The following is a 24,395-nucleotide window of genomic DNA, read 5'->3' on the forward strand; positions in this document are numbered from 1 at the left end:
GTGTAGTAACATGCCAGAAACAAAAAGAAAGCTCAGATACTAAGGAAGAAGGGGAGAATGGATACTGGCAGGTGGTTTGTTGTCCTTGCCTCATTGGGCCATCATGAAAATCCTTGCCCTTTTGTAACTTTCTCAAAATACATGCACATACATCCATACCCTGGCATACATACCCCCACCATAAAAAGGTACTTGTGAGTGAAGACATTTTTTTTTAAATTCCCCTCTAGTTATATTTTATTTGCTTGCTTTTAGAGATGATTTTTAACTATTTTTCACAAAGTTAATTTAAAGAGACTAATGAAACACAAGTTTTAGATTGTAGGAATAACAAATAAGAATTTCTGAAAACCCAGTGAGAGTATTATCTGCCTGAGGTCTTTGTTTTCATTTTATCCTTTGCCTCTAATTTCTCTAACAAGTTTCTTCATTAAAATGCCTTAACTAATACTGTGAGATATATAAGGTTCTACATTTGAAGATATTCTGCCTCCAAATATCAGTATGTCTCCTCTGCAGAACATCAGGAAAGAAGTGGAAACTGCTGCGATAGTAATATATGAAGTAGAAACTTTTCTGCATTTAAATCTTAGAAAACTAACAACTTGATCGATACTTATGTTACTCATAGGAAACTTGCAGTGAGGAAAAAATGAGCAGGAAAATATCCTTAGATTGATTTTTTTAAAAATATGCTAAATATCTTAATTTAAAGTATCTTTAAAGATATATATCAGAAAGTTCTATAGATTTCTGAATTTAAAGATCCTGAAATTTCATGATCCTGATAAGGATTCTTTGTTTTTGATTTATTGTAGCCTAAATAAGGTAAGAATTGTAAGGAGTTAAGATAGAGCAATGGCACCCCACTCCAATACTCTTGCCTGGAAAATCCCATGGACGGAGGAGCCTGGTAGGCTGCAGTCCATGGGGTTGCTAAGAGGCGGACACGACTGGGTGACTTCACTTTCATGCATTGGAGAAGGAAATGGCAACCTACTCCAGTGTTCTTGCCTGGAGAATCCCAGGGACAGGGGAGCCTGATGGGCTGCCGTCTATGGGGTCGCACAGAGTCGGACACGGCTGAAGCGACTTAGCTGCAGCAGCAGCAAAATAAAGATAATGCAGGGAAGTTCTGGGAACATAATTTGAATGATGCCCCCTCACTTTTATTTCCTACTTTTATAATTCCTCTCCTGAGGGATATGGATGCAGGGCCCCATGGGCATCTAGGAGCATAAAGTGAAGTTGCTCAGTTGTGTCCGACTCTTTGCGACCCCATGGACTGTAGCCTACCAGGCTTCTCCATCCATGGGATTTTCCAGGCGAGAGTACCGGAGTGGGTTGCCATTTCCTTCTCCAGGGGATCTTCCCAACCCAGGGGTCAATCCCAGGTCTCCCGCACTGCAGGCAGATGCTTTACCCTCTGAGCTACTAGGGAAGCCCTGTCTAGGAGCATAGAAGTCTTTATTCTAACTGAACTCTAAATAGGGAGAATTGGTACAGCGATTGCTTTCATAAGCTGAGCAGTTATCTGCAGGACAAAATCAGTGACCTAGGCTGAGGAGCAAATATGGTGAATCTTGAGAAGAGCTTGGTGGTGGTGGTTTAGGCACTAAGTCATGTCCGACTCTTAGGACACCATGGCCTGTAACCCCCCAGGCTCCTCTGTCCATGGGATTTCCTGGGTAAGAATGCTGGAGTGGGTTGCCATTTCCTTCTCCAGGGGATCTTCCCAACCTAGGAATTGAACCCCAGTCTCTTGCATTGCAGGTGAACTCCTTCACTTCAGGCAGATGCCTGCACTGCAGGCAGATTCTTTACCAACTGAGCTACACAGAAAGTCCTGAGAAGAGCTTAGCAGTCCTTAGAGATCTCGGGAAGGTCAATAAATGCCTTCTATGAGTGTGCCAGGGTTCCCTGACTCTCAGGAAGCCATTAAGTAGCCCAACAGATGGTCTTACTGTTGGTGAGGCTTGAAAGACCACAATAAGACTTTCTCAGCCTAAGCAGCTGACCGGCGGTTTATTTCTCTACAGTCAGCTGAGCCTCAAAGAATTAGTGAAAAAAAGCTCTTTGGGACTCAGTTGATGGTTTAGGTATATTAAATGATGACAGTTCTATGAATAATGGAAGTTGAAATGATCTCTACTCATGGGGGCTTCCCAGGTGATGCTAGTGATAAAGAACCTGCCTGTCAATGCAGGAGATGCAGATTTGATCCCTGGGCTAGGGAGATCCCTGGAGGAGGGCATGGCAACCCACTCCAATATTCTTGCCAGGAGAATCCCATGGACAGAGGAGCCTGGCAGGCTACAGTCCATGGGGTCGCACAGAGTCAGACACGACTGAAGTGACTTAGCACACATGTACTACTCCTTATGGAGCAGCAGTGGAATGCTCAGCTAATTGTAGTAATATCGTGTAATTCTTACAGAGTCACCTATTGGATTTTCTGTCTGGCAGAGAGTATGCAGTAGATGATGAGACTGATTGTTCTGAACCAGGATCACCAATGAGTAAACACAACCAGGAAAATGAAAAGGTATGGATAAATTGAGTAAATTAAAGCTGGATATGATCCTCTTCAAATCACTATGAATTGGATTGTACAGTACAGGGTTTTTTTTTGTTACTTTTTACAAGTTTTTAATTTGTTGAGTAAAAATATATTTGCAAAGAGTAGTACAATAGAGACTGGCAAGAGCATGATATTAATAATAATCAGTTTATTGTTTTGTACCATGGTAACAGGCATGGTGCAAAATAGGTATCTCTCTGCTGCTGCTAAGTCGCTTCAGTCGTGTCCGACTCTGTGCTACCCCGTAGACGGCAGCCCACCAGGCTCCCCTGTCCCTGGGATTCTCCAGGCAAGGATACTGGAGTGGGTTGCCATTTCCTTCTCCAATGCATGAAAGTGAAAAGTGAAAGTGAAGTCACTCAGTCGTGTCTGACTCTTAGTGACCCCATAGACTATAGCCCACCAGGCTCCCCCGTCCATGGGATTTTCCAGGCAAGAGTACTGGAGTGGGGTGCCATTGCCTTCTCCGGGTATCTAAGTATCAGAAAAGTAGTTAAAGATATAGGTTGCCAAAGATATAGGTTGCCAGATTTGTTGTGCAAACAAACCATAGAAAAGTAATACAGGCTTGATCTAATGTAATTTGCCTTCAGTTGAACAGTATGCTAGATTCCTAATTACAGTAGTAATCCCTCACCTTTTTTTAAAAAAAACTGCTCTTCAAAGCTTGTGGAATCTTTCAATTCTGGTTTCCTCGGTGTATATGCCCAGCAGTGGGATTGCTGGGTCATATGGCAGTTCTATTCCCAGTTTTTTAAGGAATCTCCACACTGTTCTCCATAGTGGCTGTACTAGTTTGCATTCCCACCAACAGTGTAAGAGGGTTCCCTTTTCTCTGGCGTGTACCCCAATGTTCATCGCAGCACTGTTTACAATAGCCAGGACATGGAAGCAACCTAGATGTCCATCAGCAGACGAATGGATAAGGAAGCTGTGGTACATATACACAATGGAATATTACTCAGCCATTAAAAAAAATACATTTGAATCGGTTCTACTGAGATGGATGAAACTGGAGCCCATTATACAGAGTGAAGTAAGCCAGAAAGAAAAACAACAATACAGTATACTAATGCATATATATGGAATTTGAAAGATGGTAACGATAACCCTATATGCGAGACAGAATAAGAGACACAGATGCATGGAACAATTTTATGGACTCTGAGGGAGAAGGTGAGGGTGGGACGTTCTGGGAGAATAGCATTGAAACATGTATATTATCATATGTGAAACAGAACACCATTCCATGTTCGATGCATGTGACAAGGGCTCAGGGCTGGGGCAATGGGATGATCCAGAAGGATGGGATGGGGAGGGAGGTGGGTGGGGGGTCCAGGAAGGGGAACACATGTAAACCCATGGCTGATTCATGTCAATGTATGGCAAAAACTATTACAATATTGTAAAGTAATTAGCCCCCAACTAAAATAAATAAATTTATAAAAAAAAAAAAAGCTTGTGGAATCTTAGTTCTCAGACCAGGGATTGAACCCTGGCCCTTGGCAGTGAAAGTATGGAGTCTTAACCACTGGCCTACCAGGATATTTTCCAGATTGCAGTTTTAAAAATATATTTTATCACTATGGGATTCCCTGGTAGCTCAGATAGTAAAGAATTTTACTGTAATGTGGGAGACCTGAGTTCAATCCCTGGTTTGGGAAGTTACTCTGAAGAAGGGAATGGCAACCCACTCCAGTATTCTTGCCCGGAGAATCCCATGGACAGAGGAGCCTGGTGTGCTACAGTCCATGTGGTTGATAAGAGTTGGACATGACTGAGCGACTAACCCTCAGGTAAATACCTGTATGCCTACTTTTTAAACTGAATAATGTACTTTATGGTCTTCCCAGGTGGCTCAGTGGTAACGAATCTGCCTGCCAAGCAGGAGATGTGGGTTTGATCCCTGGGTGGGGAGTATCCCCTGGAGGAGGAAGTGGCAACCCACTCCACTATTCTTGCCTGGGAAATCCGACGGATAGAGGAGCCTGGTAGGCTACAGTTCATGCGGTTGCAGAAGAGTTGAACACAACATGGTGACTAAACAATAGCAACAATGTGGTATATATCTGCATCTAATATTTTTTCTGTCCTATTTGAAAGTTAAATTGCTGACATCATGATGCTTAAGCCCTAAAATTTTTCGGCATATTATTTCCTGAAAATGAGGGCAGAACTACAATACCATTATCATATACAAGAAAACTGAAGTAGTCCCTAATATCATCCATTTACTAAACTTCCAATTCAAATTTCTCCACTTGTCCCCATAATGAGTTTTATGTCTCTTTAGAGTCTTAACATTTCCTTCTTTTTTTTTTTTCTTGTTATTTTTCTGTTGAGTTCCTACTGGTATTATTGAACTTGTTCTATTTCCAATAAACTGGAAACACCTAACTGCTTGCTTAGATTGAGGTTTAACATTTCCTGATAAATACTTCATAACCAATGCTGAGTATTTCATTTTGTATCATGCCAGGAGACTTCCCTGATGGTTCAAAAGGTAAATAATTCACATGCCAATGCAGGAGACCCGGGTTTGATCCCTGGTTTGGGATGATCCCCTGGAGAAGGGAATGGCAAGCCACTCGAGTATTCTTGCCTGGAGAATTCCATGGACAGAGGAGCCTGGTGGACTCCAGTCCACGGGCTCTCAAAGAGTCTGACACAACTAAGCAATCAATACACAAGGGACACAAACTCAAGTTGTCCTGAATTTGTGAGGTCTTTCCAGTATAAAGATGTAGTTTTTCTTTTGCTGTCAAAAAAGATCTAGTGATAGTCTGACACTGTAAATATCCTGTTTCCCAATAACCTTTCACCAAATGGTTTTGAGCATGCATTGATAATCCTGGTCCAAATCAGTTATTTTTTTAGAATTTGCAGAATGGTTAGTTTCCAAGTTTGTCATGTCTTTGCACTAATTTGCTGTGATTTCTCAGTGAAGAAGAGCTTTATCTCATTAACTGGGGTGAAGTACAGTTCCCTAAAAATGGCAGGATCACTATTTATTTCTTTCCCTTTAATTACCAGTTTAGGAGTTAGTGTAATAGTTGCTTATAGGAAGCAAATTAGATTTTTTTCTATTTTCTTTCTCTTTTTATGTGTGTTTATATTACTATGTACTTATGAATTATTATTCAGAATTTTAAAATAAATTAACCATTAATCTTTGGTGCTAAAATGTACTGATCCACTTCAGTTTGGGTCCTCTTAGACTTTTGATCACTTCCTTCTTTTCTGGTACAAGAAAATATCTAAGCCCACCTTTGATTATTTCTTGCTTAGGCATAGTTTCTTTTAGTGATTGTAACTGTTTTCTGTTGCTTGCTTGTTTTTTTCCTCCTACCTTGACAAGATGCTTACCAAATTGCCTCATCTTTTCTTGTGATACTTAAGGAGTACTTTCATATCTCAAAAGGGTAGATCACTTATAGATCTTTTTGATCTATCTTAAAGGCTACAGGGAAGAAGCAGTAATTTTTATTGTGCCTTTTATTTAAGAGGAGTGAACTAATTTATACGTGTAAAATGACATAAATGACCAGCCTGTTCAATGGAAAATCCTTATAAGGAGCCTCTTAAAAAATCGTATCTTATGTGGAAAATGGGTAAATTATAAGAATGTACAGCTTTTATCCCAGTTTATTTCTCTATTTACTAGATGAATTTATAGAAGGCATATAATAGGTCTTTGTTAGAAGAAACAAAAAGAAATTATAAAAGTGAGTAAGAGAGCTTAAATAATGGGGTTTATGCCAGTTGCATATAAGGATACAGCATAACTCAAAGACCCTAATATTTGTAGCATCAAATACTGGGAGTGAATTATATAAAGTTATCATCACTAAACTTATTTTATGATAAAAAATTATCCGCTCTTCCCTTCTGTGGCCATCACTGTAGCTCCAGCAGCCAAAATGAAGTTCAATCCCTTTGTGACTTCTGACCGAAGCAAGAATCGAAAAAGGCATTTCAATGCGCCTTCCCACATTCGCAGGAAAATTATGTCTTCTCCTCTTTCTAAAGAGCTAAGACAGAAGTACAACGTTCGATCCATGCCCATCCGAAAGGATGATGAAGTTCAGGTTGTACGAGGGCACTACAAAGGGCAGCAAATTGGCAAAGTAGTCCAGGTTTACAGGAAGAAATACGTCATCTACATTGAACGACTGCAGCGGAAGAAGGCTAATGGCACAACTGTCCATGTGGGCATTCACCCCAGAAAGGTGGTTATCACCAGACTAAAACTGGACAAAGACTGCACAAAGATCCTCGAACGTAAAGCCAAATCTCGCCAAGTAGGAAAAGAAAAGGGCAAATATAAGGAAAAAACAATTGAGAAGATGCAGGAATAAAGTCATCTTGTCTACAGCTTTCATTAAAAACTGTTAAAATGAAAAAAAAAAATTATCCTAAAGGGATAACCATGAACAAGGATTTTATTAATAGCCTACAGGAAAGCTGGAACGAACTTTTTGTGTACTTGGTACATTGAAACTGAAGGGCCTTCATTGTAAGCCTTTAGTTTTTTATTAAAAAAAAAAAAGGAACCCTCTTACACTGTTGGTGGGAATGCAAACTGGTACAGCCACTATGGAGAACAGTGTGGAGATTCCTTAAAAAACTGGAAATAGAACTGCCATATGACCCAGCAATCCCACTGCTGGGCATACACACCGAGGAAACCAGAATTGAAAGAGACACATGTACCCCAACGTTCATGGCAACACTAGGACTTGGAAGCAACCTAGATGTCCATAGGCAGACGAATGGATAAGAAAGCTGTGGTACATATACACAGTGGAATATTACTCAGCTATTAAAAAGAATGCATTTGAGTCAGTTCTAATGAGGTGGATGAAACTGGAGCCTATTATACAGAGTGAAGTAAGTCAGAAAGAAAAACACCAATACAGTATATTAACGCATATATACAGAATTTAGAAAGATGGTAACGATGACCCTATATGCAAGACAGCAAAAGAGATGCAGATGTAAATAACAGACTTTTGGGCTCTGTGGGAGAAAGTGAAGGTGGGATGATTTGAGAGAATAGCATTGAAACATGTATATTACCATATGTGAAAGAGATCGCCAGTCCAGGTTCGATGCATGAGACAGGGCGCTCAGGGCCAGTGCACTGGGATGACCCAGAGGGATGGGATGGGGAGGAAGGTGGGAGGGGGATTCAGGATGGGGGGACACATGTACACTTATGGCTGATTCATGTGAATGTATGGCAAAAACCACTACAATATTGTAAAGTAATTAGCCTCCAATTAAAATAAATAAATAAATTAAAAAAAAAAACAGTGGTAGTTTCTTAGTGTTAATCCTCTACTTTTTATCTTTTGCCTTCTTGGATTATATTTTCTGAGAGATTTTTATCCACCAGTTAGCTGATGGATTAGATTTTATGAGGACTATTAAAGTAATAGGGCTTCCTTTGTGGTTCAGCTGGTAAAGAATCTGCCTGCAATGTGGGAGACCTGGGTTCAATCCCTGGGCTGGGAAGATCCCCTGGAGAAGGCAAAGGCTACCCACTCCAGTATTTTGACCTGGAGAAATCCATGGACCATATAGTCCATGGGGTCACCAAGAGTCAGACATGACTGAGCGACTTTCCCATTAAAGTAATAGCCATCCTCTCAACCATTTTTCTTTTACTTGCAGAATTCTAATTTTTCTTTTGCAGAGTATTTTTGGAAGGCAATATATTTCTATTAAAATTCCAAAGTAAGTTTTGGGGCTGTAGTCTAGCAAAGATATATTTTGATCACCAAGTGTGCCTACTAATGCCACACCAGTTCCTCAAGTAGATGAATGGAATGAATTGGAGAAACAATGTTTTTGTTTCCTTATTTTATTTTACTTCATTTTATTTTTCCCTGAATTATTAAACTATTGCTTTAGAAATTCTAAAGCAATGAAGGGAAAAATAGACTAAAGGCCAAAAAGAAAATAATCAGTTAAATAAAAAATTCTACGAGTATATTAGTTCTAGTCCAATTTTTTTGTTCATTAAATGTAAGAATTTATGTATTGACAAAGAAATAAAAAAATACTTGTATAAATTTTAATCTCAACTTAGAAAAACTGACTTTCTTCAAAATGAGATTGAGTATATATATATGCATTTCAATAATAGCAAGGGATTGGAAAAGAAACTTGAAGTTCTCAGAAAGTTTAAATAAAATTGTTCAACTTCTAAACAAACATTGCAAGTATTTTGTGGTATGGATAGAATCAGTTTATTAAATAAATGGAACAGTATCTTTATTTTTGGTATCTTGGTAAAAGCTTCAATCTTGTGGATTTTTTCAATTTAGGCCCTTGCTTCTGGATATCATAACTGTATTTATGTGGAATGCTTTTCCAGAGAGCCACTTTAAAACCCACTTGCAAATACAAGAGCAGGGAAACCATAACTGCCATGTTATCTGACCATAATGATAGGGATAGATTTCCAATTGTAGCCATGAGTTAAAAGAAACACTCTAACTGTGAGGACTCCAAGATGTTTTTGCCTGATGTTTTCCTAACATCACAAAAGGACAGAATTTGCTAACCCTAAAGAAAATCTCCTATAGCTGGAGATGTGGGAGTTTAAGCCCTGGTTTTACACTCAGTGAGGATCAGACATATACATATTGGTAAACTCTCATTGTTTTTGGACAGCAGAAGCGCAGTGAAACAGAGATTGCATGAAATTAAATGTAGAAAGAGTAAAAAAGTTTCTGATTACAATGTCTCTTCTCTGCTTTGAGTTTTGGGAATTTGTGTCATCCTTTCTGTATGTTTTAGACAGACTGTTGCACTGTGAGGTTAAAATGGAAACTTTTGTGTTATAGATTCACATGATGTATTATGATTTACTGTGAAAGTAGAGATAAAAGGACTTTTGAAGTAAAACAGAAAACTATGTTATACCTTTTATTAAAATAAAACTTTAGAATAGATCTTAAAGATGACTTTAATTTAGTTGTACCTCAGTACTTTTCTTTGTAAGCCAATGTAGTAAGAAATATGTAAGCACTAATTTGATCCCAGATAAGGGCTTCCCAGGTGATGCTAGTGGTAAAGAACCCACCTGCCAATGCAGGAGACATAAGACACATGGGTTTGATCCCTGAGTGGGGAGGATCTCTTGGAGGAGTGCATGGCAAACCGCTCCAGTATCCTTACCTGGAGAATCCCATGGACAGAGAAGCCTGGTGAGCTATGGTGCATTGGGTCGCAAAGAGTCGGACACAACTGAAGCGACTTAGCACACAAGTTTTTATTAATAGTTTCAATTTTGAAATAATCTAAAAGGGCTAGCTACATGTATTAGTTTTTCCTTCATTTACCATTGAATAAAAGCAGATATTGAGAACCTATTAATAAAAATGGATTAATTACCTGCTATAATGCCAGTCATTCTTTTAGGCCCTGAGGATACATCATTTGCTCTCATGGAACCCATAAAGTAGTAGAAAGACTTAAGAAAACAAAGTCTTAGAAAGTATTGATACTTATGTAGAGAATTATAATTGACTGATATGCAGAGTTATAACAGGTGATAAGAAGGAGAATGTGAATTGCTACTTTATACTGGAAAATCAGAGATCCTCTCTGCAAGGTAACATTTAGTATCTTTAATATTTAAGAAAAATAATTTCATAGGGTTACTATTCAAACTGTTTTTTTAATCAGATTTGCTTAAATTATATTTTGAGTCCATATGTAAGGTAACCTTTTCCTGTCCATTGAGATTTTTTTTAGTTGACCTTGACTACCTCCCATGTTTCAAGAATTGTTTTTTTTTTTTCACATGAAACTTAAGTAATCCCAAAGCATGTTATCTTTAAAATTGCTTTTAAGATGTATATGAACTTGAAGCTTCCTTAATAATTGTCTAAGAAACTTCCTATTGATTTGTAAGTTTTTATTTCTACCTTTTAACTTTTATGCTTCTTAATTTTAGTGAGATTAGACAGAATACAAAGAAATCTTTATTTTAATAAGGAAAATATTTTCTTAGGGTTTACAGATGATAAATTATTGAACCTTTAGCTAAGTTATCAGTCATTGCATAGTTTATGAATTTCATAAGTTTTGAACATAAGTTTAGGTAGCCTTTCTGAGTCCATTTTCCTAAGGTAATAGCCAAGGGGAGGATTTCAAGTGAAGATTCTGAAAGAAACATCTAAGAATTTGAAAAAAAGAAAATAAAAACAGGATTCCAGAGCAGAGTGAAAGTAGTTGAAAGGGTGAGAATAAGAAGAGAATACATACAGGTAATTTAATTTTGATGAAATCCAATTTATAAATTTTTTTTCCTATTATGGATTATACCTTTGGTGTCATATGTAATAACTCTTCCTAATTCAAATTCATGAAGATATTCTCCTGTTTTCTTCTGATACATTTAGGTCTGTGGTCTACTTTGAGTTAATTTATATAAAAGATGTGAGGTGTAGGTGAGGTCCATCTGTCTTACATGTAGATGACCAATCGCCCCCACTCTCTGAGTTGGGTGTCTTCCTGGACTGTTCTGTTTCATTTATCTGAGTGTCTGTCTCTTTGTAAATACTGTGCTATCTTTTTTTTTTTTTAACAATTTTTATTTACTTATTAAAAGAAATATTTATAATCTCAAGGTTGAGAAGGCTTCTTAAGACCCAGAAAACAAAAAGATTAGGGAAAAGATTAATGAATTTAATCATTACAAAGAGTAAAATTTCTTGACCCGTTCTGTTAACAGTAGTAAAAAGTAAGCAACAGACTAAGAGAAGATCTTTGCCAGGGTATAAAAAGAACTACTGTTAATAATAAGAAAGCAAACAAGTTACACAATAGAAAGTTATGCAAAAGTAAGAGCAGTCAATTAATATTAAAAAAAATAAAGATGGCCTCCACAATTTTAAAAAGATGCCTAGTCTTCCAGGTAATCAGAGGAAATCGGTAAAAATTTTAAAGTTTTATTACACTAAGCATTGGCCAGGGTATAGGAAAATGGGAACTCTCCTACACTATTGGTGAGGGTATAAGTAGGTACAAGTGAATGACACTTGGCAGTACATATTAAAATAATAAAAGTAGTACAGTAAAAACACTCAACATGTATATTGGGAGATCAGTATCAGAATATACATGCAACAATGTTTATAATAGAAATTTGGAGGAATCTAAATGATCCTCATTAGGGGAATGACTAAATTGTAATGTTTTTATATTAGAATGCTTATATTAGTGTTTATATGAAGACAGGTTAAGTCCATCTTTATAGGCCTGAAAACTTCCTGATACTCATTATGTAATATTTTTTCCTTTTTTTCACAGAAGGTGGAATTAAATTGTAACATATTAGCAATTTACAATAAGATTTGTGTGTTTTCCAAGAATATATATACTCCTGTGAGAAGTCTTTTCATTAAAACATATTTTTACTCTATTTAAAGTAGCTCTTAAAAAATGAGAGAGGGAGCACTCCTTAGTGCCTCAAAGGAAATAGGAAAATTAAGACTGAGTATCACTTGGGTTCCAAAGTTTCTGCCATGGGAAGGAAATCAATACTATGCCATCTTGACTACTGTAATTGCAAAGTAATTTTTAAGATCATGTCTCAGCATATTTAATATGTTGTTTCCATTTCTTGTGGCTTACTTAATTTTTGATGATCTGTTAACCTTATCTTGCATATGTAATATGTCATTTTGCTCTGGCTGCTCTTAAGATTTTTCATCTTTGGATGTCAGAGTTCGATTGTAAGTTACAGGAGTGAATTTCTTTGTGTTTTCCTACTTGAGTAGCTTCTTAGATCAATAAATTGATGTTTTCCACCAAATCTGGGATGCTTTTGTCTATAATTTCAGCAAATATATTTTCTGTCTCTTTCACTCTTCTACAGAGATTTCAATTACAGATATGTTGATTCTTCTTTTTTTTTCCTTCTCTTTTGTTTTTCAGATTTGGTAATTTCTATTGATACATTTGTATGTTTGCGTAGTTTCTTTTACTTTCTCCAAATTGCTGTTGAGCACACCTAGCAAATATTGTGTTTCGGTTACTGTACTTTTTATCTTTAGAATTTTCTTCCATTATAGTGTCCACTTTTCTGTTGTCATTTCCTCTAAGTCACCAATAACATATTTTCCTTTAATTCACTGAACACATTTTTATTTTAGTTCTTCGACTATATTTATAGCAGTTTCTTTGATCTTCTCTCAGCTAAATCTAATAGGTAGGTCCACTTGGTGACATTTTCTATTGACTGCTTTTTATCCTGAAAAGGAGTCACACTTTCCTTTTTCTTTGCTGCTGCTGCTAAGTCGCTTCAGTTCTGTCTGACTCTGTGCGACCCCACAGACGGCAGCCCACCAGGCTCCGCTGTCCCTGGGATTCTCAAGGCAAGAACACTGGAGTGGGTTGCCATTTCCTTCTCCAGTGCATGAAAGGGAAAAGTGAAAGTGAAGTCACTCAGTTGTGTCCGACTCTTAGCGACCCCATGGACTGTAGCCTACCAGGCTCCTCTGTTCATGGGATTTTCCAGGCAAGAGTACTGGAGTGGGGTGCCATTGCCTTCTCCACCTTTTTCTTTGACTGTCTGGTAATTTTTGGATGAAACCAAGACATTTCAGGTAATATTTTATAGCAACTCTAGTTTTTTCTTGTGTTCTACTGCAGAACGTTGGTTTTTTGTTCTGGTATGCAGGTGATTTGCCTGGATTTCAACTTTATATTTTGTCTCCTTGGTGGTGTGCAGCTTTTTGGATATCTTTTCTTATGATTTCCCTTTACTGTTTTTTTCTAGCTTGGCATTTGTAACCCTTCCCTCTGCCTGCCAAATTTGGCAGTTAGCCAAGTATTTGGGGAAGATATGGAGCTTATTCTTTCCGTGGATTCCTTTTTCCTAGGGATTTTCCTGAATTTTCCAGTTGTTCTGACAGGTTTTGGCTTTGTATATTTAATATTTCAAACCTGTCCAGCTTCAGCTTTCTGTCACTTGAGCTATACACAGTTGTGGAGTGCACTTGGTTTAAGAAACCTTCAGACCCATAGCTCCAGTTCTTTATAGCTCAATGTTTCTAGCATATATTTCTTTCTGATTGCTGTCTCTGTTTTTGATGGAGCCTTTGAAATCTTCTCTATGCTTGCATAGTTTCGGTGTCACCTAGGGATTTTGGCTATTTATGATCTCAGTTGTTTCCAGAATTTCCTCCTTTAAATTTCTAGCTGTTTTCCCAGTTCTGAGTTCTAATCTCTGGCACCTTTAGTCACGTGTATTTTCCACAGCCATAGTCATGAAACTTGGGCCAGTAAACCTCAAACTTAATTCATACCCTTCTTATTGCAATTCTTTTAAAACTAGCTTCTATTTTTTGGATACTTTCCAGTATCTTTTAGTAGTATTTAAAATTTTTAATTTAGTATTTAATGTTTGTTATTTAAGGGGTTCACATGATCAGTCACTATTACTGGAAATCACAATTCCCCTATTACTGAATAACCACAAACTTGAAATTCTTACCCTTTTTGTTGCAGTTCTTCTAAAATTAAATTCTCCAGCTTGTGTTTGCTCTTGGATGCTATCCAGTGTCTTTACATAGTTAGGTTTTAAAAAATTTACCTAATATTTTGTAGTTGTTACCTGTGGGAATTCATAATATTAATTCTGTAGTAGTAGAAGTTGCAAGGCCTTGAAAAGCTATGGTTAGCTAATTTGAAGAAAAAGATCTTTGAATGCCCTGGTTTATCATTTGACTGTGAAGAATTAGTCATATATAAAAGAACTAGTGTGCATATCAAGTTCTCCCGAATATTATTTTTATCTTGTGCTTCAACAGTCTATAGTTCTGTGTTTTAGGGCAGTTAATGTCAACAACAACTACTTGCTATTATTTGCTAAAATTTGGTTGAATCTCTTTCTTTTAATATTCAGTTGGTTTCTTGGTATTATGAAAGTCAGTATCTTGTAATACTTAAAAATTTAGCAATTGAACTTCTGCGCTTATATCTTGCCTTGTAAAGAGACATGGATATAGGACCAAATAGTGCCCCTAGGCCCATGCCTTATGCTTTAGGGGACTTCATTATTGGTTATTATTTAGTGGCAAATGTATATAGGGGAATGAGATCAGGTCTCATCAAAAATGCAGCTGTATCTTTTATATCATTTCTTAGAAGACATTTTCCAGCAATTATGATAGTTGTTATTTACAGATTTTCATTGATAGCAAGTTAGTTTTATGAGCAAGGATATGTTCTTTCTTCAAACCAAATTTTTGGTTTATATGGCAATTCTCATTTCCCAAAGAGCTGAGTGAGAATTTGTCATTGAATGATCATAAATATTTTACTGCATATTAAAAAGATTATTTGTGAATTTAGAAATCTTCAGTAAAGGAAATATTTTATTGTACAGGTACGGTTACTAGCAAAGAAAATTATCTACTCATATTTAAACCTGCTAGTGAATTCGAAGAATGACTTGGCTCTGGCTCATATTCTCAACATTCCTGATAGAGGACTTGGAAGAGAAGCCTTCACTGATTTGAAACATGCAGCTCGAGAGAAACAGATGTCTATCTTCTTGGTATGGACATGTTACATTTTCAAGATTTTTTAGAGACTCTGAACTGTGGATCCATGTACCTTAATATAGAATTCTTGTAACTATGATAGAACAACTTTTAAATTGTGAATGTGTGTTCTACCTCATGTATTTGAAAGTCTTCGGTATTTTTTTTCTTACTATATCCTTCAAAGTTAATAAGGGAGAATTTTCTAAAGCAGTGTTTGCCTACATGTGTTCTGTAGAATGCTAGTGCAGTTAAATTTTCCTGAAATAATTTCCAGAGGCAGAAGTTCCTATTCAGTACTCTTTGAATAAATATTTCCAAGGGCAAAAAGTTGGAAATCATGTATACCCTTTTTGGATATACAGAATGCATGAGTTTATATCAAAAGCTCTGAGAAGTCCTGCCATAAGGAACTCTGCTTAAGTTAACCTTGCTATTGAATTTGTTGTTTCCTAAATAATTTAACTATGGAACTTTTCTCATATTATTTAAATTTCAGAGATTTTTCTTTTTCTTTCTTTGGATATACTTTGGAAAACGCAGCTTTAGAACATTTTGTTTTTGATATAGATGGCCTAATGTATAACCATCAAGCATGTATTTTTTATCATAGTAAAAGCAAGGCCTTTTGAACTACACATAGTCAAATAATCCTAAAATGTGAAAGCTAGATGCAGCTTAGTAATTATCTCATTTAAATCTGTATTTTACAAATAAGGAAGCTAAGATTTAGAAGAGTTGAATTAATTGTCCAACCTTGAATAACTCAACACAGTTGGCACTGAAAAATCCCTTTGTTCCATATAACAATTCTGGTAGCCAGTAGTTAATCTATTGAAGAATATATTTATTCTTTACAGAATATCACTGTCTAATTCTTTATAGACAGTGATATACTTTCTTTCTTTTTTTTTTTGTTGCTGCTGCGCTATAAAGCTCCCAGACCAGGGATTGAACCTGTCCCTTCTACAGTGGAAGTATGGAGTCCTACCACTGGACCACCAGGAAATTCTCAACAGTGATATACTCTTGGGAACATATTCTTATGCCCTTAATTTGTCCCTAACTCGACTCTTCAGTCTCAGTTTCCATCCGTATGTTGCCATCACCCTGGCTGGCACAGCTTCTGCACGACACCTGTTTTTTTTTTTATTATTTGCTTCTGAATGAAAATGTAGCATGAATCATAAAAAAATGCTTCACCTTACCTATATACGTAGAAATATGTAAATGTGCCTAAGTTCATAAAATAAGATGTAGTTTTAACTTACTAAATCATTAAACATAACCATCTGTTTTAATTCATAGGTGGCCACATCGTTTATTAGAACAATAGAGCTTGGAGGGAAAGGATATGCACCATCACCATCTGATCCTTTAAGGGCACATATAAAAGGATTGTCTAATTTTATTAACTTCATTGACAAATTAGATGAAATTCTTGGAGAAATATCAAATCCAAGGTATGACAAATATGGGTTATTAGTCTGTCTTTAAAACTTCACAGAACCAAGTGGATAGAAAAATAGGAGCTATTGAGATGATCAAACATCAAACCAAACTAGGAATAAGAAACAAAATATCCAGATAAGGACGGTGGCATAATTTAGGAAGGAGGGATAAGTTAGGAGTTTGGGATTAGCAGATACAAACTATTGAATACTATATATGAAACAGGTGAACTACAAGGTCCTATTGTTTAGTACAGGGAACTATATTCTATATCCTGTGATAAACTGTTGTGAAAATATTGGAAAAGAATATGAAAAAGAATATGTATATGTGTAACTGAATCCCTTTACTGTACACCAGAAATGAATACATTATGAATCAACTGTACTTCAGTTTAAAAAATCTAGATTAATAAATTATAATCACATGACTATTCCACCTAAATTTCAGATAAATACTCTATTTAGAGAGGAAGCAACTAAATTTAGTCACATTGTTGTTAAGTAGCACAGTTGGGACCTGAATTCAGTTCTGACCCTGGAACCCATTCTCTTGATCACTATTTCTTATTCTGTGAAAATTCTTTCCATTTTAAAATTCCAAGAAGAATTCTCAGGATTTTGTTCTGAATTGTTTCCATCATCTTATGCTCGTGCTCAGTCACTCAGTTGTGTCGGACTCTTTGTGACCCTATGGACTGCAGCCAGGCCCCTTGGTCCATGGGGTTTTCCCAGCAAGAATACTGGAATGGGAGTCTTTCTGACCCAGGGATCAAACCCACGTCTCCTGTGTCTCCCGCATTGGCAGGTGGATTCTTTGCTGCTGAGCTGCCAGGGAAATCCCTATCTTCTTATATGGATATCTGTTACAGTGAAGTGAATTTGCAAGAGGATTTGAATATGATTTATAGTCAATATCAGTGACATCTTATGCACTTCCAAATTATACATTGACTGGCCATTTCTTCTCAGAAAGCAGATAATTAATTTTAAAGAATATTTTTAGTAAAACAAAATAGGCATATTTTGTTAAAATCAAATAGTACTACAGACTTACAGTAATAAAGTCCTCAGAGGAATCGACTTTTACTATATTTTGTGTTTGTTTCTATATTTACCTCATTTAAATGAAATTTTTATGCAGCTGTTTTTTTATTGAAATATAACTGCTGTATATCATTTTGTTAGTTTCTGCTGTACAATACAGTGAATCAGCTATATGTATACATATATCTTCTCCCTCTTCGACCTCCCTCCCACCCTCATCTCAACCATCTCAGTCATCACAGACCACCGAACTGAGCTTCCTGTATTCTATAGTGGGTTCCTACTAGCTACTTATTTTACACATGGTAGTGTGTATATGTCAATCCTAATCTCCCAATTCATCCCATTCTTCCCATCCACCCTGCATCCACATGTCTGTTCTCTATCCCACATGTGTGTCTCTATCCCTGCCCTGGAAATAGGTTCATATGTACCATTTTTCTAGATTCCAAATATATGTGTTAATATATGATATTTGTTTTCCTCTTCCTGATGTACTTCACTTTGTGTGACAGACTCTTAAGTCTATCCATGTCTCTACATAGCTAAAGCTAAAGTAACTAAAGTGAAAGTCACTCAGTCGTGTCCAGCTCTTTGCAACCCCATGGACTATACAGTCCATGGAATTCTCCAGGCCAGAATACTGGAGTGGGTAGCCGTTCCCTTCTCCAGGAGATCTTCCCAACCCAGGGATCAAACCCAGGTCTCCCACAATGCAGGCGGATTCTTTACCAGCTGAGCCACCAGGGAAGCCCGAGAATACTGGAGTGGGTAGCCTATCCCTTCTCCAGCGAATCTTCCTGACCCAAGGATTGAACCAGGGTCTCCTGCAATAGTTGATTTATAGTGTTATGTTAGTTCAAGTATAAAGCATTCAGTATTTTTCCAGTTTATTCTGTTATAGGTTATTATAAGATATTGTGTATATTCCCTGTGCTATACAGTAAATATTTCTTGCTTCTCTATTTTATTATAGTAGTATCTATTAATTCTAGATTCCTAATTTATCCCCTACTTATGATAACCATAAGTTTGTTTTTTATGTCTGTGAGCCTGCTTTTGTTTTGTATATACATTCATTTGTCTTACTTTTTAGATTCCAGATGTGAGGGATATCATTTAGTATTTGTCTTTCTCTGACTTTACCAAGCATAATATTCTCTAGGTCCATATGCATTGCTGCTAATAGCAAGATTTCATTCTTTTTTATGGCTGAGTAATATTCCACTGTGAATATATACCACATTTTCTTAATCCAATTACCTGTTGTTAGGCACTAGGGTTGCTTCCATGTCTTGGCTAGTGTTAATAGAGCTGCTGTGAATATTAGGGTACTTATATCTTTTCAAATTAGTGTTTTCACTTTTTCCAGATATATACCCAGGAGTAGAATTGTTGGATCATAATGGTAGTTCTATTTTTAATTTTTTTTTTTTGATATTTGAAATACAACTTTATTCTGATTCTAAACGAAAAGGAATGGGAATGACAGTAACAAACAAGATTCCACCTCTCAATATTGTCATGTGACTATAGCAGTCTTATATTTGAAACTTGAGGAAACAACTGTGTTCCATAACACCTAAATATGCAGGTCCAAAAAATGAAGGTTTTTTTTTTAAACTGCCACATTCACTCCAAAGCCCATCCATCTCCTTCAGCATCCAAAGATTAAGCACATGTTCTGCTTAGCTATATAATAAAGTGGCAAACATGCTGCACCAGTGACATCACGGGACAGTTGCCTATAAAACTAGACTTCTGACGCTGGGCCCCAGCTTCACCTTCTCATAGGTCATCATCTTCATCTGGGAGAGCAGTTGTCTGAGCAGCCTCTAAATCGTGCTCCTACTGTGCTGCCAAGGCTGGGTCCATGACCACCTCTGGTGGGGCAAGAGTAGGCATGGCGACAAACTCCAAGTTAGGGTCTCCAATCAGTTTTCTAGCAAGCCAGAGGAAGGGCTTTTCAAAGTTGTAGTTACTTTTGGCAGAAATGTCATAGTTCTGAAGATTCTTCTTTGGGTGGAAGACAATTGACTTTACCTTAACCTTTCTGTCCTTAATATCCACTTTGTTGCCACACAACACAATTGGGATGTTCTCACACAATTGTACCAGATCTCTATGCCAGTTAGGCACATTCTTGTAAGTAACTCTCGATGTTACGTCAAACATTAAATGGCACACTGAGCTTGTATATAATAGCCATCTCTCAGTCCACCAAATTTCTCCTGACCAGCTGTATCCCGCACATTGAACTTAATAGGTCCTCTGTTGGTATGGAACACAAGAGGATGGACCTCAACACCCAAGGTAGCTAGCTACATACTTCTTCGTAAATTCACCAGTCAGATGACGCTTCACGAATGTAGTTTTTCCAGTACCACCATCACCAGCCAAAACAAGTTTGAACTGAACTTGGGGTTCTCTTTGGGCAGCCATCGTGATGTTACTTCCAGAAGCGTCTCCGTGCCCGTCTGACTGAGGGCTGGAAAGATGGCGGAAGCACCATTCAAATCTATTTTTAATTTTTTAAGGCACCTTCATACTGTCTTCCATAGTGGCTGCACCTGTTTATATTCCCACTAACAGTGTTTGAGGATTCCCTTTTCTCTGCATCCTCTCCAGCACTTGTTATTTGTAGACTTTTTGATGATGACCATTCTGACACGTGTGAGGTGATACCTTACTGTGGTTTTGATTTGCATTTCTCTAATAATTAGCGATGTTGAACATCTTTTCATGTGTCTGTTAGCCATCTCTATGTCTTATTTGGAAAAATGTCTATTCAGGTCTTCTGCCCATTTTTTGATTGGATTATTTGGATTTTGATAGTGAGTTCTGTGAGCTGTTTGTATATTTTGGGTATTAAACCCTTGTCAGTCTATGCAGCTGTATTTGAGTTTCAAGTTTAGACGTTACCTGTTAACTTCCTACCATGGGAAATGAGGATTTGCCACCTACTCACTAACCTCCCAACACTCCCCTTTTCCTCTCCCCCTCCTTCCACACACATAGACACATATGCACACTTGTTATAGCTCTGTAATTATTGCCTGCAGCTAAGCTATATTTTATACTATTATTATACTTCCTATCTTATGTACATTTTTGTTTTTTCGAAAGTCAGTGATTATCTACTTTTTTCTTCTGCTTTGCTTTTTATACATTTATCATTAATTCTTTATCAAGTTTGCTGATGAAACTATACAATTTCTTCTTTTTATTAGGTCATCTATCAGTTCTGGGTTTTGCCCTTGCAGACATTTTTTCTGGAAAGTCATCTGTCTTCTTCATTCAGTCTATGTACTTTTGCTTGCCAGGCCTGTTTCAGAGTGTCACCCGTGAAGCTTGTGAATTTCCTTTGCCTCTGCCTTGTTTCCTGGATTTCATGACTTTATTTTTTTATTGGTTAAACCTTTTATTTTGCTCAAGTAGTTTCTTGAGAAAAGGTAAATGGGAGATAAATATCATTATTCTCACATGTTATTGTATGTGGTCTTATGTTTTATTTATCTCTTTAAGATTGTTTAATTTTTATGATCATTTTTATCTGCTTCCTGGATAGTCTTTGTTTTATCTAAGTTGGGTGTTTTTGTTTCATTTGCCCTCTTTCAAGTTAAAGATGCTCCTAAAATGTGGGATGATTCTAGACTGTTGTTTCATATTTAAGAATGAGGCCTGATTACAACAGCATAGTCACACCAGTTGACTTTTTTGTTGGGGATTCTCTAAATGTTAATAACTACAGGTCTTTCCTTTGGAACTTACCCCCAGATTCACAATGGCATCCTTTAGTCTCCTTCTGAAAATAGTCCATCTGACTAGCAATATTCTGGGATTTGAAGTAGGGTAACTTGATTCTGAATCACCCAGTTGAACATGCAGACTTTTACTCAGTCTCTCTGTTTTCAGTTGTTGGTGCCTCTAGGTCTGGAGCCTTCTGGCTTAGTTTCTTCAGCATGATCCTGCTTCCCCATCTGAAGTGAGAGAAATTCACTAGTCCTGACTGCTCAGAATAAGACAAGAGATTTGGTGGTCTAAGTGTTCCTTGTATATACTGTTAATCAGCTTTCTTATTTGCAATGACACCTTCACCATAGCCTTCAGTATTGCCTTCTGAGATTACTACTTCTTGGTGTCTCTCTGAGCAGTTACTTGGGTTGTAGCTTTCTCTGTTCTGGGTGGTCAGTTACCACTTTTCCATCTGCTCTTCGTCTTTCTGTAGTTTCATAGCATGTCTCTGCTCTTGACTATTGTCTCCTCTCTCACACTCTTTTTCTTTATGAATTTAAAATCTTTACCTTTTTTATTTTTTAGTGGTACTTTAGAAGGGAGCAGATATAAGTACATATATTTAATCCATTTGTTGTAATTACATTCTTTTTTGGAGAAATTTCTGGTTGGTGTAAGTTAACAGGGTAAAAGTACGTTTGTACATACACTTTTGTACAACAGGGTAATGTTTTAGAGGCACCTTGGGTAAGAGAATAGGCTTCAGTTCTTCAATTTAGCAGCCAATTATTTTGAATATCCTATTTGGTCATCAGTTCAGTTCAGATGCTCAGTTGTATCCGACTCTTTGCAACCCCATGGATTGCAGCACGCCAGGATTCCCTGTCCATCACCAACTCCTGGAGCTTGCTCAAACTCATGTCCATCGAGCTGGTGATGCCATCAAACCATCTCATCCTCTGATGTCCTCTTCTCCTCCTGCCTTCAATCTTTCCCATCATCAGGGTCTTTTCCAAGGAGTCAGTTCTTCGTATCAGGTGGCCAAAGTATTGGGAGTTTGAGCTTCAGAATCAGTCCTTCCAATGAATATTCAGGACTGATTTACTTTAGGATTATTTGGTCATAATCAGTAATTATTAATATTCTAGAGAAGATACTGAAGAAGTGGGTGTCTAAATAGTTGATTGAGTAGTCTTACTTTCTTCTGTAACGTGATTTTTTCATGTGTTAAGTATACATTTCATGATTTTAAATAGTAAAGTTATTAAAAACCAAAGACATATATTCTATTTATATAATAATAGAAGGATATACAGAGGAAAGGACAATTGACTTAGTTTGTGGGAGCTAGGGATAAGATTGTCAGGAGAGTTTACCTGAATGGTTGTTACAGTTGAGCTTAATCTTGAAGGATGAACTTGAAGGAGTTAAACATACATGGAGAATGGGGGTGACATAAAGTTCAGATGGGGAGAAGGGAGGATATTTCCTACAGTGAGTATAATTAATATGAGTAACCTGTTGCGATCCAATCAATCCATCCTAAAAGAGATCAATCCTGGGTGTTCATTGGAAGGTCTGATGTTGAAGCTGAAACTCCAATACTTTGGCCACCTCATGCAAAGTGTTGACTCATTGGAAAGGATTCTAATGCTGGATAGGATTGGGGGCGGGAGGAGAAGGGGACGACAGAGGATGAGATGGTTGGATGGCATCACCGACTCGATGGACATGGGTTTGGGTAGACTCCGGGAGTTGGTGATGGACAGAGAGGCCTGGCATGCTGCAATTAATGAGGTCGCAAAGAGTCGGACACGACTGAGTGACTGAACTGAACTGAACCTGTTGGGATAGAGTTTCATTGATTATTCATTTTGTTTCGTAATTTCAGCCTCTACCAGTCCTTCTGTTGTTGTTTAGTTGCTTGGTCATGTCTGACTCTTTTGTGACCCCATGGATTATAGTCTGCCAGGCTCTCTATCCATGGGATTTCTAAGGCAAGAATACTGAAGTGGATTGCCACTTCCTTCCCCAACTAGTCCTTTATCCCCAGTCTATAAACATTATAAGAAAAAACAAGTCATCTTCTCTGTTTTTGTCAGTTCCTTTCTTTTATAGCTCAAATTCTTGAAAAAATACTGTCTTTTATTCCAATTCCCAATTATTTTCCCTCCCAAGTGCTAATTATTTGAAATATGTTTCTCATGAGGCTGTAAACTCGGAGGGCTTTATTGGTTTTCTTCACCAATATTCCCTAGCCCTAGCACAGTTTCTGGCATAGAGTAGGCACTCAATACTTATTTATTTATCTCTGTTTAACTGACTCGCACTCATTCATTTTTCCACTCTACTGAAGCTATTCTACCAAAAATCTTTTATGATCTTTTAGCTGTCATAGTTTCTGGTCTCTTTTGAGTCCTCAAATTTGATCGTTTTCTTTCATAGAACTCTTTTCCCATTAACTTCTGAGATGTCATTCTCTTATTTTCCATCTGCCTCTCTGACTTATATATGCAAATTCTAAATCCGTATTTCAGTGAAATTCAAACTCTTTTCCTAGCTTCAAAAATACATCTTTTAACTGCCCGTATGTTGTTCCCTCAAAGGGACCTCAGACTTAGCATCTCCCAAACTAAATCTTTGTCTTCCCCGGCGAGCCTCCTTATCCTCCTAAAGTACCCAGCTTGATGAAGCCTCTTTCCCTCTAGCCACTCAAGCAGAATTTGGAACATATCTTAAACTACTTTTTCCCCTTTTTCTGTCCTTTCAGTTGCGAAGATCCATCAGTTCTTCTTAGCATTTCTGATACTCTTTTTTTTTTTAAATCTCTGTTCCTTTTGCTACTATCATATTCCCCTTTTTCATTGAAAGTCTGTTTTCAGTCTTTCATCCTTTTTTGCCCGGATTTTTTTGTTTACTTATCTCTGAGTTGTTCGTTCTGCCTCTAGTCTTGAGTTGCTCCATCTTGTCATCCTCACTGCTGCCAGGGTTTTTAAAACAACAGATGTTATCTGC

The 24,395-nt window shown here is 37.2% G+C and overlaps 1 protein-coding gene and 2 pseudogenes across 7 annotated transcripts in view; 2 read left to right on the forward strand and 1 right to left on the reverse strand.

Annotated features, from left to right (window-relative positions):
- Positions 1-24,395, forward strand: part of PARPBP (PARP1 binding protein) — a 98,111-nt gene that overhangs the window by 12,579 nt on the left and 61,137 nt on the right. For 4 of the 6 annotated variants that reach the window (XM_081595563.1, XM_081595561.1, XM_081595559.1 and 1 more), the window contains 3 exons: positions 2,438-2,545; positions 14,991-15,161; positions 16,456-16,610. In XM_081595563.1, the coding sequence (XP_081451689.1) occupies positions 2,438-2,545; positions 14,991-15,161; positions 16,456-16,610 (434 nt within the window). Of the gene's footprint in view, positions 1-2,437; positions 2,546-10,725; positions 10,864-14,990; positions 15,162-16,455; positions 16,611-24,395 lie in introns of all 6 variants that reach the window. The other 2 variants (XR_014083464.1, XR_014083465.1) reach the window with 2 other exon arrangements.
- LOC145547019 (large ribosomal subunit protein uL24 pseudogene) lies at positions 4,121-6,991 on the forward strand (annotated as a pseudogene). The gene has a single exon (XR_014083467.1). The product of XR_014083467.1 is annotated as a large ribosomal subunit protein uL24 pseudogene (transcript).
- On the reverse strand, positions 19,434-20,146 carry LOC145544427 (GTP-binding nuclear protein Ran pseudogene; annotated as a pseudogene).

Source organism: Giraffa tippelskirchi, chromosome 4, assembly GCF_054371585.1.
Source record: "Giraffa tippelskirchi isolate mGirTip1 chromosome 4, T2T-mGirTip1v1.2.pri, whole genome shotgun sequence".
Lineage (NCBI taxonomy): Eukaryota > Metazoa > Chordata > Mammalia > Artiodactyla > Giraffidae > Giraffa > Giraffa tippelskirchi.